The sequence below is a fragment of the Lipophrys pholis genome, assembly GCF_963383615.2.
Source record: "Lipophrys pholis genome assembly, chromosome: 2".
Classification (NCBI taxonomy): Eukaryota; Metazoa; Chordata; class Actinopteri; order Blenniiformes; family Blenniidae; genus Lipophrys; species Lipophrys pholis.
In genome coordinates this window covers 35,496,890-35,513,022 of record NC_137636.1, presented here as the reverse complement: position 1 = coordinate 35,513,022, position 16,133 = coordinate 35,496,890, and the positions used below count along the sequence as shown (strand labels likewise).

The 16,133-nt window shown below is 42.5% G+C and overlaps 1 protein-coding gene across 1 annotated transcript in view; it reads right to left on the bottom strand.

The window, feature by feature from the left end:
- Positions 1 to 16,133, bottom strand: part of lrp4 (low density lipoprotein receptor-related protein 4) — a gene marked incomplete at its 3' end in the record, with an annotated part of 180,773 nt that overhangs the window by 27,810 nt on the left and 136,830 nt on the right. The window contains exons 12-14 of the mRNA XM_080493399.1: positions 14,831 to 15,061; positions 12,371 to 12,527; positions 9,563 to 9,780 (exon numbers count right to left, since the gene is read on the bottom strand). Coding sequence (XP_080349525.1) covers positions 9,563 to 9,780; positions 12,371 to 12,527; positions 14,831 to 15,061 — 606 coding nt within the window. The remainder of the gene's footprint in view (positions 1 to 9,562; positions 9,781 to 12,370; positions 12,528 to 14,830; positions 15,062 to 16,133) is intronic.

Here is a 16,133-nt window from a genome sequence, read left to right as displayed (position 1 = left end):
TGGAGGCAATAAAGAAAGCCGACTCGACTCCTTCGTCCGTCTCATCTTTCCGTCTCCGGCCTCCACATTGGTGACCCTGACATCAGAACATGTCTGTCGAAGCCAGCAGCGGTACAATCGCAGGTGGTGCGGCAGCGGCAGCTCCCGCGCTGTACACCGCTGCTGTCAAACTGCTGGATTTTTGGCGGCACAATCCGGAGCCGTGGTTCCAGCATATCGAGGCTCAGTTCCATCCCAGAGGGGTTACGGCATACGACAGGAAGTACTTCCATGCCGTCGCAGCGCTGGCTTCTTCCACCACCCACCAAGTGATGGGGCTGCTTCGGGACCCCCCCGCCACATGGAAAATACACCGCGGAGGTGTAAAGGAGCAGAAATTCAAAATGTAATGCCCAAATGTTGAAAACTAAGCCCAAAGCTCATTTGCGTTAATATTATCTTTATTATTTTTCTCAAGGGCCACTCCGGGGCTCCAGACTAACACAAGAGGGACGTGAAAAAACAACAATAGAGATACGAAGAGACGCAAAGTTTTCTGGCTCTTTGGTGCATTCGAGGTTCAGGCCAGACTAGATGGAGCGACCCGGACCAAACCACTGTTACAGTCCGTCTCCTGGTTCTTCTATGAGAGCGGTCAGTGATAAATTGGTGAAATCAGTGACGCATTACGTTTTGGAGTGACCCATTGACGTGGCTCTCACTTGGCTCCGTTAACGATTGGAAAGAGAACCGGTTCTTGTTGGTGGAAAAGCCCTAGAAGAAGAGTTCAGTATAACGAAATTTATCAAATTTTGTTGTCGTGAAAATATTTTTTTTTCTGTCATAAGGTTTACTCTTCATCTCATCTAGACTTGGACTTAGGACTCGACTTGGACCTTTGTGACTCGAACTTGACAAGCCCTGACTTGGACTTGTCTTGGACTCGATTTGACTACAGCCCTGCACTCACCTCCTCACTATGGTGGACAGGACCACTAAGTGGTTGGAGGCGGTTCCTCTGGCATTGACGACATCTGTGGAGGTGGCACGTACTTTTAGATCCACCTGGGTGGCCCGGTTCGGCACGCCGTTGGACGTCACTTCGGACAGAGGCTCCCAGTTCACCTCTGAGCTTTGGACAGAGGTGGCTAAAGGCCTGAGAGTGCAGCTACACTGGACGACGGCTTTCAACCCTCAAGCCAATGGACTCTGCGAGCAATTTCATGGCACGATGAAAGGCCGCTCTCCGAGCCATCCTCACGGACAGCAACTGGGTCGACCGACTGCCGTGGGTCATGTTGGGCCTGCGTTCAGCCCCGAAGGAAGATCTCCAGTCGTCGTCTGCAGAGCTGGGCTTTGGTCTGCTGCTGCTGGTCCCCAGAGAGTTCCTGCCAGAGGCATCGCAGCCCTGGTTGGTTACAGTCAGGCGGCCAGTCTTCAAGGAGCCGGCCCGCATGGTTGACCCGGTTCTAGCTCATCACTGCCCGCCCCGGTCCTATGTCCCGAAGAACCTGATGGCGGATGTATGTGTTTATTCGGCATGACGCTCACCGTACCCCACTGCAGCCGCCGGATGACGGCCCGTTTCACGTCCTGGAGGTGGGGCCAAAGAACTCTGTGGTAGACTGGGGGGGGGGGGGGTAAACCGGTCCGGGTTTCTGTGGCCCGGCTGAAACCTGCCCCGGTGTGCGGACCTCCCAAACGGGACTAAAAAACTGTTTTGTGTTCTTTTTTGTTTAGTAGTGCCAATCTGATTGTCGTGTTTTTAAAACGTCTCTGAAAACACACTTTTTCTCTTTGGCTTTTAACTCCGTCTGAGAGGTTGACTTTTATCATTTTTACTGTTAACGTTTTAAGTTATTTTTATTGCTTTATATTGTTTTTATTGCTCTACATTGCTTTTATTCTATGTTGTTATTTAATTCTATATATATGTATATTTATTATTTGTCTGTACAGCACTTTGGCCAACGGTGTTTTTAAAGTGCTCTATAAATAAAGTTGAGTTGAGTATATTGTATTTTTTATTTTATTTTTTTTACAAGAATGCCTATTTAAGAAGAAAGTCCAGTTTAGTGAGGTGAACATTTGATATTTTAAGTCCGTGTGATTAAGCGCAAGGTTTGCATGATGCACAGCTGGAATAAATACAGTGGATCAGAGAGTGTTTAAAATAATGTCGAAAAACAATAAGTGGAAAAAGGTAAACGATGAAAACGACACAAAAAAGGAGGCAACCGCTCCTCAATGCTGGGGGAAAAGGAAACTAAGTTCAATTCCAAGTGTTGCCTAAGCCAAAACAGTGGTAACCACTCCACCACTGAGCTAGAAGTTTTAAGTTCCTCATACAAATGGTTTATTTTAGTCAGAATCTGTCAGTAACTGCGGTCACATTCATTTTCCATCCGTCCATTTTCTCCCGCTTATCCATTTCCGGGTTGCGGGGGTGGCAGTCTGAGCACCGTCACCCAGATCACATTGCACCGATTAAGAACCTTTCCTGCAGGTGGTGAGCCCACGGGAAGGCATTCATCTTTATTAAAAAGAAATAAAACAAAAACAGGCCTGAACAGCAACACTTCTGCTTAAATGTTCTCAGTGGCAACATTTTCTCCTCCTCCCTTGTCCAAACGAATGTTCTAACTCTTCCTTCCAGCTTAAGTCCTCCTCCAGTGGAGGAGCTCTGCAGTGCTGAATAGGTGGAAAAAGTGATTTCTGCAGCTGCACCGTGCTGCGGTGGTGCGGCCGGTGTCCTGCTGCACGGCTTTTAAAAACAGCACTGCTCATTTAATGACGGAGGATAAATGTCAAGTGGCAAAATGTCTAAAACTGGAGGGAGACCAGAATGACAATCAGGCTGAAAGTAAATCTGTCTCTGCTCTGGCATTACGTCAGCCAGAACAAAAAAAAAAGTTTTAAAACTTTATAACAACTTAGTGTTTGACGGGACAGTAAAATCATTTGTTTTACTTGTGATCCTTCGGGAAGTCATAGACTATTCATTATGCATTAAATAATATACATTTATAAAGCACGCATCTATACTTTTCTTCAGAAAATGTTCCTTAATTGAGAAATTGTAAAAGGTGTTTCCTACTTCTGTCACTTTGATAAACTTTACAAGAATTCCCTTGCCTGTTTTCGTCCCCATGATGTCTGTGATCATTAAATATTTAAAGACGAATAAGTAAAACTATACGTTTTCTTCTGGGTAACTGGGACGTCTCAATACAAATGTGTGGAAGTCACACGAGTCTATTTAAAAACTGAGGGGAAAAGAAAACTACTGATTTTAATTAAAATCATACACACATTTCTACAATGAACAAACACTTTCATATATTGTTGAAAAAAAAAATGCCTTCACATAATGAAAGCTATTTACATTTTCACATAATTCCGTGCAATGGTTTTCTCTTGTGATCCTCCTTGAAAGGATGAGACAACAGCCATGAATGATTTCTTTTTAAAACTGGAAGATAACCATCGTGTCTGTGCCTGCCCCCCCCCCCACTGTCTCATTGAAATAAATAACTGACTATCTTGTTGGCCTTTGCCTGCTACTGTCTGGATATTAGAAGTCCAGAAAATACAGGATTAGAGAATCTGACTGATAAAATTCAAGCCATCACGATCATTTTTAAGCTAGAAACTATTTGCGTGATTCACAATAGAAAATATTCAATTGTATGATCAATTATCTGTCATTTATTAAAAAAAACAACTAAACTCTTTACTTCAGTAACTTCAGCCTATTTTAACAGACTCAGAGTTTTCCTGCAGAAATATGAAATATCGATCTCCACAGAGACGCAAGTCCAAATGCTGCTTGATTCATATCTGATCTTCTGAATGGTCCCAGTGTTTTGCTTGTGAAAAGACACTGTGGCTCTTCTTCACTGGTCCTGTTTGCACAATGATGTTTCCAAGGAAAATCTGAAAACTTGCGTTGCGTTTTGTTTTGGTGTCTGTTTATAAGAAAATGGAGGTCGGAGCGACTGAAAACACGACGGCTCAGACTCCGCCTCGACGGAAATGGGAAAACACAACTTTTCCTGTAACGCTGCCACTGCACATGACCATCGTGGCCACAGTAAACAGTTCTTCTGCACATGCTCAGTAGCTGGACAATAAGAACAATGTTTTCCTCCAGATTGTCATGACTCCCAGTCCATATTCTCCCGGGTGGTGGTAGTTTTATTTTGACAGTCACCGTAATAACGATCCAACTTGGTCGTCTGGCCACTAGAATGTCAAACTACCATGTTTCACAGCTCAGTAGGAAAACCTAATGGGAGACAGAAAATTGCCCGAAGCCCACAATAAGTCAGGAAAAGAGTGAGTTATTGATCCTCATATTCCCCATTAAGGATGTGCAGTTTTATTCCAGAGGTGTAACCCCCCCAAAAAAAATGATTCATAGTCAAGTCTGCAGGCGAAAGTACTTGGACGCAGCATCAAGTTTGAAAGAAAAATGAAAGTAAGACAAGTTGACATTTCTTTTACCAGTGAATGTCAGCGGTTCACAAGCTGGTGGTCACACAAACGGTCTGGAGGCGTCTTCATATGTAATGTTAACAGACAAAACTCACCTGTTCAAACAGATCCAGGTGTGTGTGTGTGTGTGTGTGTGTGTGTGTGTGTGTGTGTGTGTGTGTGTGTGTGTGTGTGTGTGTGTGTGTGTGTGTGTGTGTGTGTGTGTGTGTGTGTGTGTGTGTGTGTGTGTGTGTGTTTTTGATCTTATCCCGACATGAGGGCCACAACAGTACACCCTCACCGACATCAACGAGAGGCGCCTGCGTTTGATACGGTCACCTTCCTCCTCCTTGTCATCTCTGACCCCGCCCCCTCCCCCTCCCCCTCCTCCTCCACCTCCGCCACCTCCCCGCTCCCCCTCCTCCTCCTCCTCCACCTCCGCCACCTCCCCGCTCCCCCTGCTCCTGGTTTTTCCGGGACAGCTGGAGGAGCAGCTGCGGGGGTGACAGGGCATCAAGCGTCCCACCAAGCCTTCACATCGGTGTCCCCTTTAACTTCCACGTGGAGCCTGGCGGTCCTCTCACACCTCCACCAAACCCCGACGCGGCTCCGCCTCCATCCAACACAGCTCACAGAGTCTGCACTACTTCATAAAATCACATTTCTCTTTAGTCAACCGTAAGTGTATAAAGCAGATTTTACAATGTCTCAATGCGACATAACAGAAAGTATTCAACATTTAGCTGTTGCTATCAATTACACTTTTCATCAAACTCTTAAAATATACGAATGTAAGCTTGAACTCTAACTTTTAATCCAGTAGGAATACATATATTTATTGATTCAGGGGGTTTTGATTGATAAGATCAGGGAGTTAGTTCGGGAGCCACATTTCCTCTTCAGTGGGCCGGACCAGTAAACTAGTGCCAGAGTGACCTTGCAGAATTCCTTTAGTCTTTAATCGGGATGCAGAGTATATACATAACTGCATATATATTTTCACAATAACCAAACAATTACAACCAAAAATGACTACGATCTCAACATAAAGTCCATTTTAATTCAAACCTTCTGGTGGTCAAAATAAAAAGCGAAATGGCTAAAAAACTTCTAGTAATTGTTGCACATTATGCGTTTATACAAACTCACGACTTTGAGGCTAATGTAGTTTACTAGCATCTCTGATATTTCAGCTAAAGTCTCAGTCTTGTGTCTGCTGCTCTCAAGAAATTTGTTTAAAAAAATAACTATGTTCTCTATCAAATTCTTAGAATTTGCTTGGTGGTTTGGGCGGATTGGAGCCTTGCATAGTTCGGTTTTGGCCCACAAGCCTTCTGTTTGACACGCCTGACTTACAATCTAATATTTCAGGAGCAATTTTCTGGTTTTATTCTTTTTCTTCCATTTTTTTTTATTTATTTAGCTATGTTTTTATTTCATATTTGCATCTAAATGTATTTTTCATTTAGTTTCAAACACAAGTTTTACCTTTCCAATATTGTTTTTTTAATCATCTCTTTTCTTTCCATTTGGTCTTGTAGTTTGTTTTTGGTTTTTTTTTCCTCAAAGTTAGTTTGTTTACCTCATTTTGGCCATTTTATCATGTATTTTTTCATTTTATCGTCCTCACTTTGTATTAATATAATTTTCTCAGGATGCGGGAAACAATTATACTAACCTAATAATAAATTCTGTACGAATTGAATGTAAAATGCAAACTCGTCATCATCGCCACTAGACTACAAACAAATGTGTTCCGTGTGCCACAGACAGAGTTGGTGCTCGTTCATGACTGGAAGTTTTTCACTTTCCATCAGATTTAAGCATAATAATGGCCAACAAATCATAATGTCATCCCACTATATGATATAAGAAGTGAGACTAAAGCCGAGATCTGAGCTGCAGTTATCTGCCTTGGTACTTCCTGCTCCGAGGTTAGATGTCCGGCGTGTCGTCACGCAGCAGATGAGTGATTGTGTAGGAGGAGTCACCGCAATGTCTTTCAGTCTGCCCCCACCTTAAGGTGCAGGTGTGCACGCTGGATAGCGGCGTTATCCGCGACGCCCGCCTGCTGTCCGGCTCAGTAACAGAGGAACTGGCACACATCCAACACACACACACACACACTGAAGTATAGGTGCAGGGAGATAAACGTTCGTTAACATTCCTGAGCACAGCAGCTCTGAATGCACACACACACACACACACACACACACACACACACACACACACACACACACACACACACACACACACACACACACACACACACACACACACACACACACACACACACACACACACACACACACACACACACACACACACACACACACACACACACACACACACACACACACACACACACACACACACACACACACACACACACACACACACACACACACACACACACACACACCATTTGTACTGTGTGTTGTCTGAGCAAACAGAGGCTGTGGAGGAAGGACAGGGCCAATTACACCTTTTTATCCCGAGAGCACACATTATTAAGGAGAGCTCACAGGCCTGATGCACACACACGCTCACGCTATAAATCTCCCCTGTCCCCCTCTCTTCTCACCCTCTTGAGCTTCAACCCTCTTCTCACTTCATCAGGAGCAGCATTTTCTGTTTGAGGGCCTCTCGTGCTCACACTAGGGCTGAACGATTAATTGCATTAAAACGGGATTTTCTAATCGCAAGGGCTACGATTTGACTGCTCACGTGATCTGGTCACGTGACAACTTGCGCGTCCTACGCGTGTCATCTGCCCACCTTGCCCGAACAGGCTAGTGGTTTTTAGGGATGGAGCCGATCCGATCCGGGATCGGGTTCCGATATCAACATAATTCACGAATCAGAAATGCCCGATCCAACCTGCGGAGATTCCTGATCCATGAAGCCTCGTCTGCTTCACTGTTGCTGAAATGACTCCACAGTGTTTCCCTGCTGCTGCTCTGCTCGCTGGCTGCAAACTATGGACTGGATTTCCTGAAGGGAGGCGGGTCTCAATGAGACCAGGAGGAATGAGTCAGGAAATCCAGTCCACAGTTTGCAGCCAGCGAGCAGGCTAGGGAAGTAGCACTGTGCTATCCAACTTTTCATGTCCGCTGTTTGGACGGATTTTACACTCAAATGTTAGCAAAGCAACGCAGCAACGTGGATATTAGCAAAGCCAGTTGTACAGCGAGGCGGTCGCTTTGTCAACAGACGTCACCGTTTTAAAACTCCAGCTCGCCGAGTAGAACGGCACTGACCACGGCATCAAAACAATGAACAGCAGCTCCTCCGCTGTAGCAGTCGATTCACACCTCCGTGAAGCTCCGTCCTACTCCGTGCTAAACTCCGTGAAAATAGTCCCAATCATTTGTGTTGTGTTACGGCTGGAAATATTCTCTTGGTGCTGCGTTGCTAAATAATTTCTCCAGGGATTAAGAAAGTCATTCTGAGGTTTTAAAGATAGAACTAGTTTATTATGAGATGATGACGTCACGTAGATCCCCACACTGTCCAACTGGAACAAAAATACTTTGTACTGCTTCCTTTTCTGACCTTATACTAACCTCAAGTTGTCTTTTGAGAGAATACATCAATACATTTGTACAATTCATACTTGCCTGTTGAGAGGACTTTATTATAGCCTCATATAAAGTCAACAATAATGATAATAATAATATTAAAGCAAACAGAGCTCTGCTATCAGAATCGTATCAGCAGATATACAAACTTAAGTATCAGGATCGGGTCAGAAGTGACAAAACGTGGATCGGTGTTTCCCTACTGCAATGTAGATGAGCAAACCGCTCAAAATCCTTAATGTCAAGTCCTGCATTAGTATAGTGACCAAGCCTGGGTTTAGGGCTTTGATCAGCACAATGGACAAGTGGTTGGCTTGTTGTGGTGAACACGACAAGACTGCAAGTCACAGTACTTAGTAAGTTTACAACTGTAATTGAAGTCGGAGATAAATAAACTGTCTTTAATATTAATACATGCTTCATTTGACTTTATCTTAACATGAGCCCTGCCTATAAGACTAAACAATTTATGTATAATAAATCTGATATTGTTTATTATAATAGACTGATTTATTGCTTGTGTTTGTTGAAAAATACATGAAAGAGGACCTTGAAAAAATAATCGCATATTAAATCGCAATCGTAATATTGAGGGGAAAAAAATTGAAATTAGATTATTTTCCAAAATTGTTCAGCGCTAGCTCACACTACAAAATATGCGATCGGGGATTCAATTTTCCTCGTACGCAGTGTCCAACATATTCTATTAAGATCTGTTGGTGCATTACTGCATGTAATGGCTAAAACGGCCTAAAATGGCTCGAAAGGCAATAACTGTTAAATCCAATAAGAACATGTCAGTAGTTCTAAACTTCATGGATGTAACATAAACTATAGTTTTAGTAAATATAGAATAAATTAATGCTATATAGGCTGGCTCACAAGCTGTGTTACGTTTTGAAAGTTAAACGTGCTGTGGCTTCGATAATTATTTCAATTTGTGTAAAATTAGTAAAATTGGCTCTTTTGGTCATAAATGTTGAAGATCTCAGCTTTAGATGTAGAATTCTGAATTTCATTGAGTTATTTATCATCAACATGATACAAATAGATTAATTTGAAGTAACTAAACTTCAGCTGAATCATTATACTTGGTAATATCCTTGAAACGTAGGGGTCACTGTCATCTCTGGATGAGGTGAAACAGATGCTGACAGGAGATTTAAGAAATGTAATCATTCACAAAGCACTTTGATGATGATATTTGAGGAGTTCTGTGAAAGTTATACCTCAAGTCTTTCTGGATTTTGACAGTAAAAACATATATAACGTCAAAGCTGGTTATGACAATCATCCAAGGGTTAAGGGAGTCAAATCAATTTGTAGATACTTGAACTCCGAACCTGTGCAACGAGATGGGAAGCGGGTGCAATTTCAGTAAAACGCAAACGCCGCACACACTTAAAATGCGAAGTCAGCTGGTAATGATCCCATCATGCATCGTGTTGCAGGACCAGGCTAACCCACCAACACTGTTCTCTAACAGAACCCACACCTGAATCGTCGAAGAGCGGCTGGGAGTTTACCTTGGCTGATCACGGCCTTGCGGTTGCGGCCGTCCAGGTCAGCCCTCTCGATGACGTGGTGCTTGGCGTCCACCCAGTACATGCGCCGGCCGGCGTAGTCGATGGTGAGGCCATTGGGCCAGAACAGGTGCGTGTCGGCGATGACGCGCCTGTTGGAGCCATCCATGTTGGCGTACTCGATGCGAGGCGTGTTGCCCCAGTCTGTCCAGTAAATCTTCCTGGAAGAGGAGGAGGAGGAGGAGGAGGAGGAGGAGGAGGAGGAGGAGGAGGAGGAGGAGGAGGGGGAGAGGCTCCATGTTAGTTTATTTGTTTTCAGCGGTGGGATGCAGCTCGCCGTGGCCAGGTCTGCATCCAAGATGCAGCAGATGTCCGACATCTCGACAAACACATATCTGCTGTCCCCAAACACTAACGTAAACCTCATCTGCACAGAGGAAATACTTTTATTGAGGGAAATATTTTTCAAAATGAAGGGCTCAAAGACACCATGTGTTTTATAAAGCTAGAGAAGATCAGATATTCAGTGAAAGATCACTCCGTTAAGTTTCATACCAAGGGGGACTCATGTTTAACATTCTTCAACTCTCTCCAATCACGAACTCTTGATTTATAGGACTACCCCCCATGGTTTCTTCTTTTTTTTTTTTTCTTAACTCCCTTACCGGAGCAGCAGCATGTGCAGCGTCTCTGGGCGCAGCACTGTGACAACAGAACAGCATAGTACCAAGTGGAATAACATTAAGTTAGAAAGTTTCCCTTTTAAAAGTTACCTGACGGCTGATTGAGAAAGTGAAAGTTATTAGTTTTACTTTAAAAAGCGGAAATTTAACGACCACAGAAGTAGTTCTGCAGCAAAACAGCAGGTTGCCATGTTGGCTGACCAGTAGCCACCAAACTGCAAAATGCAGGTAAAATATTAATTTATTCTTATTCTCTCTTTCCATGGCTTTCTTGTATACTGTGTGTGTGTGTGTGTGTGTGTGTGTGTGTGTGTGTGTGTGTGTGTGTGTGTGTGTGTGTGTGTGTGTGTGTGTGTGTGTGTGTGTGTGTGTGTGTGTGTGTGTGTGTGTGTGTGCATGCTGATATTAGAGTATATTATTGCCACTTTGTTCATGTAATAAGTTCACAACTTTCTAGAAATATTCAAATCCTCATAGTGGTGGACCTGCACTATAACAAAACCCAGACTTTTGTTAGATGTTTATTAATTAATTAATTAATTAAGGTTTTTATTATTTTGCTAATCTTGGAGAGAACCAACATTCACGCAAAGCTAAAAGGACGTTATAAAAATAGTCTTTGATTTTAAATATAGTGTGCGTGTGTTGAGTCGACATTAATTCCGTGAATAAATATCCATTACTGGTGATTTATCGTAATTTACAGAAAATTGTGCAATTAATTAGTTAGTTTTTTTAATTAATTGACAGCACTAATTTTAATACTTTATTCATTATGGTTTCTATTGTTTTTCTTATTACTTCCACTGTTAATTTATTGTTGTTAGTTTTGCCCAAAGTCTTTCTTTTGGGACACCAAAAATGACCAAATGAGGTGGAATATTTCCCTCACATTTTTTTTCTTTTCAAAATTATTTTTCTTATTATTATTAGTGCTGTCAATCGCAAACAGACACACACAGACACACACAGACACACACACACACACACACACACACACACACACACACACACACACACACACACACACACACACACACACACACACACACACACACACACACACACACACACACACACACACACACACACACACACACACACACACACAGAGTATACAGGAGAGCCAGGGAAAGAGAGAATAAGGATAAATTAATATTTTACCTGCCAGTATTTCCTCCAGCTTCAGAAGTTTGGTGGCTACTGGGCAGCCAACATGGCAACCTGCTGTTTTGTTGCAGAATTACTTCTGTGGTCATTAAATTCGGCTTTTCGAAGTAAAGCTAATGACTTTCACGTACTCAATCAGCCGTCAGGTAACTTTTTAAAGTGAAACTTACCACCTTAATGTTATTCCACATTGTATTGTGCTGCTCTGTTGTCACGGTGCTGCGTCCAAAGACGCTGCACATATGCTGCTGCTCCGGTAAGGGAGTTTAAAATTATAAAAAACAAACAAAACGGAATTAAACAAAACTGCGTTAATTCTGTAAAAAAAATTTTTTTTTAACAAATTAAACGTTTCAAATCAACAAATTAAATTAACGTGTTATTTTTAACAGCACTAATTATTATTATTATTAATTTTCTAAACTGAAAAACATTTCAAAGATACAGTTTTATTTAACTTGTGGATGTCAAATGATGATGCTGTATTGCTCTGCCCTAACTCCTAAGGAAAAATATTTTTTGAAAAAATAAAAAAAAATTAACCCATGCAAATGAGCTTCCCAAGAAAGTCGAATGAGCTCTCTAGTGTTACGTTCCTCTGAGGCTTCGGCCACAACTCCCTCCTGCCTCTGCAACAAGTGAAACCGGGAAAAACACGCCGAGCCGCTGCACCTTTCATGAAATGCTTGTTCCACACTCGCCTGCCTGTGGGCGCCGCTGTGCAGCCAAACCCTAATCCTTGCTCTGCTGCTGCACTGCAACTAGGACACATCCACAGGGGAAATGTATGGATATACAAGCACCTGTGTGCGTGTGCGTGTGTGTAGATTTGGAAGCATCTGCGGTGAATTACAGAGTTTGTGTGTGTGTGTGTGTGTGTGTGTGTGTGTGTGTGTGTGTGTGTGTGTGTGTGTGTGTGTGTGTGTGTGTGTGTGTGTGTGTGTGTTTGGACTCGTACCCCTCAATGGGGTGCAGCGCGATGGCTCTGGGCTTCTCCATGTTCTGCCACAGCAGCACCTTGCGGTGTGTCCCGTCCAGGTTGGCCACCTCGATGCGGGACGTCCCGGAGTCCGTCCAGTACAGCTTGTCGTGGATCCAGTCAATGGCAAGTCCACCTGAAGGAAACGCAACACGTTTATGAATTTCACTGTGAGCAGTAACCGGCTCTTTATTTATTCACTTCAGCCCAATGTTTGGAATGTACAACTTAAAAAAGCTCAAACGTGAGCAACTGGTGGCTTTCGGGCCATTTGTGGCAGTCATTTGAAACTACATTTGAAAGCAATATTGATAAAGTCTTAGATACAATATGATTACATGATTTATATTGTGGAAACGATCAAATGCTTGCTTTCCGATTCAATTGGCTTAATTCACAGCTATTCAGTTACTTTATGTTTAGTTTTTAGCTACAATTTTCATCAGTAAACAATCTATTAAATGATGGCCCCTCTGGCTAAAAAAGATGATATTGTTGTGGCCTCCACTATGACAAAAGTTGCACATCTTCATTTTAAAGCAGCATTGTGAAACATAGTGACCCCAAAAAACAGAGTCAATTCAGGCCGACAACATGAAATTTTCCAGCTGTGAGAATTTATGACATTACCTGCAATATATTTATTTGAATAATAATAATGCATGGGTTTTATATAGCACTTTATTTCAGGGAACTCAAAGCACTTCCATTGCATTAATCATTTACTCCATACTCGATTGGTGGTAAACTACATATGTACATATCTACATATGTAGCCACAGCCTCCCTGGGGCAGACTGACGGACTGCGCCATCGGCCCCTTCGACCATCAACCAACCAACCACTCACACTCACACTGCATTCAAGCGGGCAGTTTTGGGGTTAAGTGTCTTGTCCAAGGACACTTCGGCACGTAAGCAGACAGAGATGGGAGTCGAACCTTTCGATTTGACCAACAGGGTGCACTTTAGTCTGTATTCTGTGGTGAGTTAGTTCAGGTGATTGGGATTACTACACAGATGTAGTAAAGCCTCAACTTTCGTCTAATTTCTAGATTCAAACAAGTTATTTTGATCATCATATGGACAAGCCGACTATATTTTTGAGTTCCAGCGACATGTAGACAGATGTTTTATGCTTTTGATAAAGATTCACTGTGCTGTAAAGCACAGGGTGAACTGAGGCATATTAATGAAATTCTGTTTTTTTTATTCAAATTTCAGGTTAATCATGGATAGTTCATTAAATGTGAACTTCTTAACAATATATTAATAATACTTTGTTGCACGTAAACAAAGACAAAGATTTAGAGTTGCGGTTATTTATTTTACTGGTCCGGCCTCACAGTTTGTGGCGCCTGAAGTTAAATAACTGAAACCTGTTTTATAGAGAGAAATACATTTCCTAAGATATTCTTAAGATTTTTTAAAGAATTATTTCATGAATTTCTGCCATCATGGCAATACCAGCCATTCTAGTTGTGGTTGTAGAGGGTTTGACATTAGTTGATTAGAAGTTTGATAAGACTGTGTTTGATTGGAGATTCTTCAAATCAAACACATGTCAGGTTTTTACTATAGGAGTCCATTTTTAGGGCATTGGTTCCTTAATATTTGGGTAAATGATTCGAATCTTCTTACTAAATAAAGAATCCATCGTCTCAGATAACAGGAATCCTCTGATCACACACAGTGAGTCAGTCGATTCACTGGAAACAACAAGACTGTCAGGATTTCTTGTTTGGAGTATACGAAATACAGCTTATACATTTAGAAACAATAAGAACATGTCTAAATGATCATATTTGTGTCTTATAAGCAATACACAAAGTATTGGCAGAGAATTTTCTTTTATTAAAGACATTTTAACAGTAAATAAAAAAGCAGTGTTTTTTTTCTTCTCAGTTTAAACTGAGAAGAGTTTTGTGGGTGTTAAAAACTAAATGAAGTAAAACACCTCATTTTTCACACTTTATTAATTAAGAAATTAAAACAGAGAAGTGACAACTTGTTTGCGTCATCACTTTTAGAAGAATTTCTGAGAAATATATATTATGTGCCATTTACTATTAAAGATCGAAGCAGTACGGATTGTTTAATGCTGAGGGAAGACAAAAGAGATATTACATTTACGAGAAAAGAAAGATGGTGGAAAGGAGCGACTGAAAACAACAAGAAAAGAAAATGTAAAACACAGAAAATGAAGGAGAAGGTGGAGGCCCAGACTTCCAGGCTTGAACAGTATTGATGAAACCCAGCTCGGACTCCTTTATGAACAAAGTGATGGATGGAGTGAGCGACAACCGAGTAGAGTTGGACAGAAAGCAGCAGTGTTGAGTAAATTGAGGGGGGGAGGAGGAGGAGGAGGGAGAAAAACAAAAGATAAATGAGGTGGCTGTCCTGCGTTTGAACCTGCGCACCGTCAGCTTGCTGTACCCACCGGGGCTCTCCAGGCCGGTGGAGACCACCTCCTCCACATTGGAGCCGTTGAGGTTGGCCTTCATGATGCGGTCCAGCGTCACGTCGGACCAGAAGACCAGCTCCAGGCTGTGGTGGAAGTCCAGAGCGATGGCGTTCTCCAGGTTGTTGAGCAGCAAAGTGTATTCAGAGCGATGCGGGAGAACCTGGCGGATGTCGATGCGGTTGGCAAAGAGCAGCACTGGCTCCGGACCTGACAACAGAAACCACCGTGTGGATGAACCCTCAGGAGAGATTAGAGGGGTCATATGATGCAAAATTCACTTTCTAAAGGTTTTCCAGCAGTACTAATCGTCCCCATACCTGGAATGACACCCCGGAAGTGAAGAAAGTCTGTCCTCTCTCTCCCTCTGCTTGTTTCAGTTTTTACAAAGTGTTTTGCTCCAACCAGCCAATCAGATATTAAACCCTATATAGTGTCATCGGGGGTTTAGCCAATCAGAATCAAGGTAGCCCCTCCCAGAAGCTCTGCTCTGGCACATGGCACCACGAGAGGAAGTTGTTCCTCCTCTTCCCAAGATGGGCATATGTGGGCGGAGCCAGTCCAGCTCACACAGACACAGCAGATTCTGAATGCAGCTCCTTTGATCCAATATTCAAATGGAGGAAAATCAAGGAGAAGCTGGATTTGGGGAAAAAACCTTTTTGGACCAACGAGACTCATGAGAAAGTGTTGAAAAGCTGGATAATATGACCAGTTTAAGATATTCCCAAAATTAAGGATATATCAATATAGAATCTGTCCCCCACAAATTGTTGGGACAGATTCAAAACTTACCAAAATCACATTGTGCTTCACAACTTATAGTTAAAAAACTATAAAAAAAAGTCTTTAAAGAGGCGACAATTCAGTTCACACTGCAGGTCTTGATGCTCAAATCCGATTTCTTGCTGCAATCCAATTTTTTGTTTGCGTGATCGTTCACACTACAGTTTCAACGTCAGACTGTCGTCTGAACGTTATCCAACCCCAGAGGGCAGAAGGAGGCGCGATGTCGTGCCGAACACGCCGTTTAAGGAAGTAAATATGGACGTCACGCCAGTCAGCACCAGGGTTGCCAGATGTGACTCACTGTTTCCAGCCCAAACAACTTAAAACCCAGACACCTCAATAAAAAAAGAGCCCAAATCTCCACCTTTTTATAAATCATGTTCTAAATGTGAAACTATTATGTGTTATAAAGAAGATGCCATAAACACACAACGGCACGAAATAAAGTAAAGAGATAATAGAATTTGGCTCCACAATTGGGGGATACCCGCCA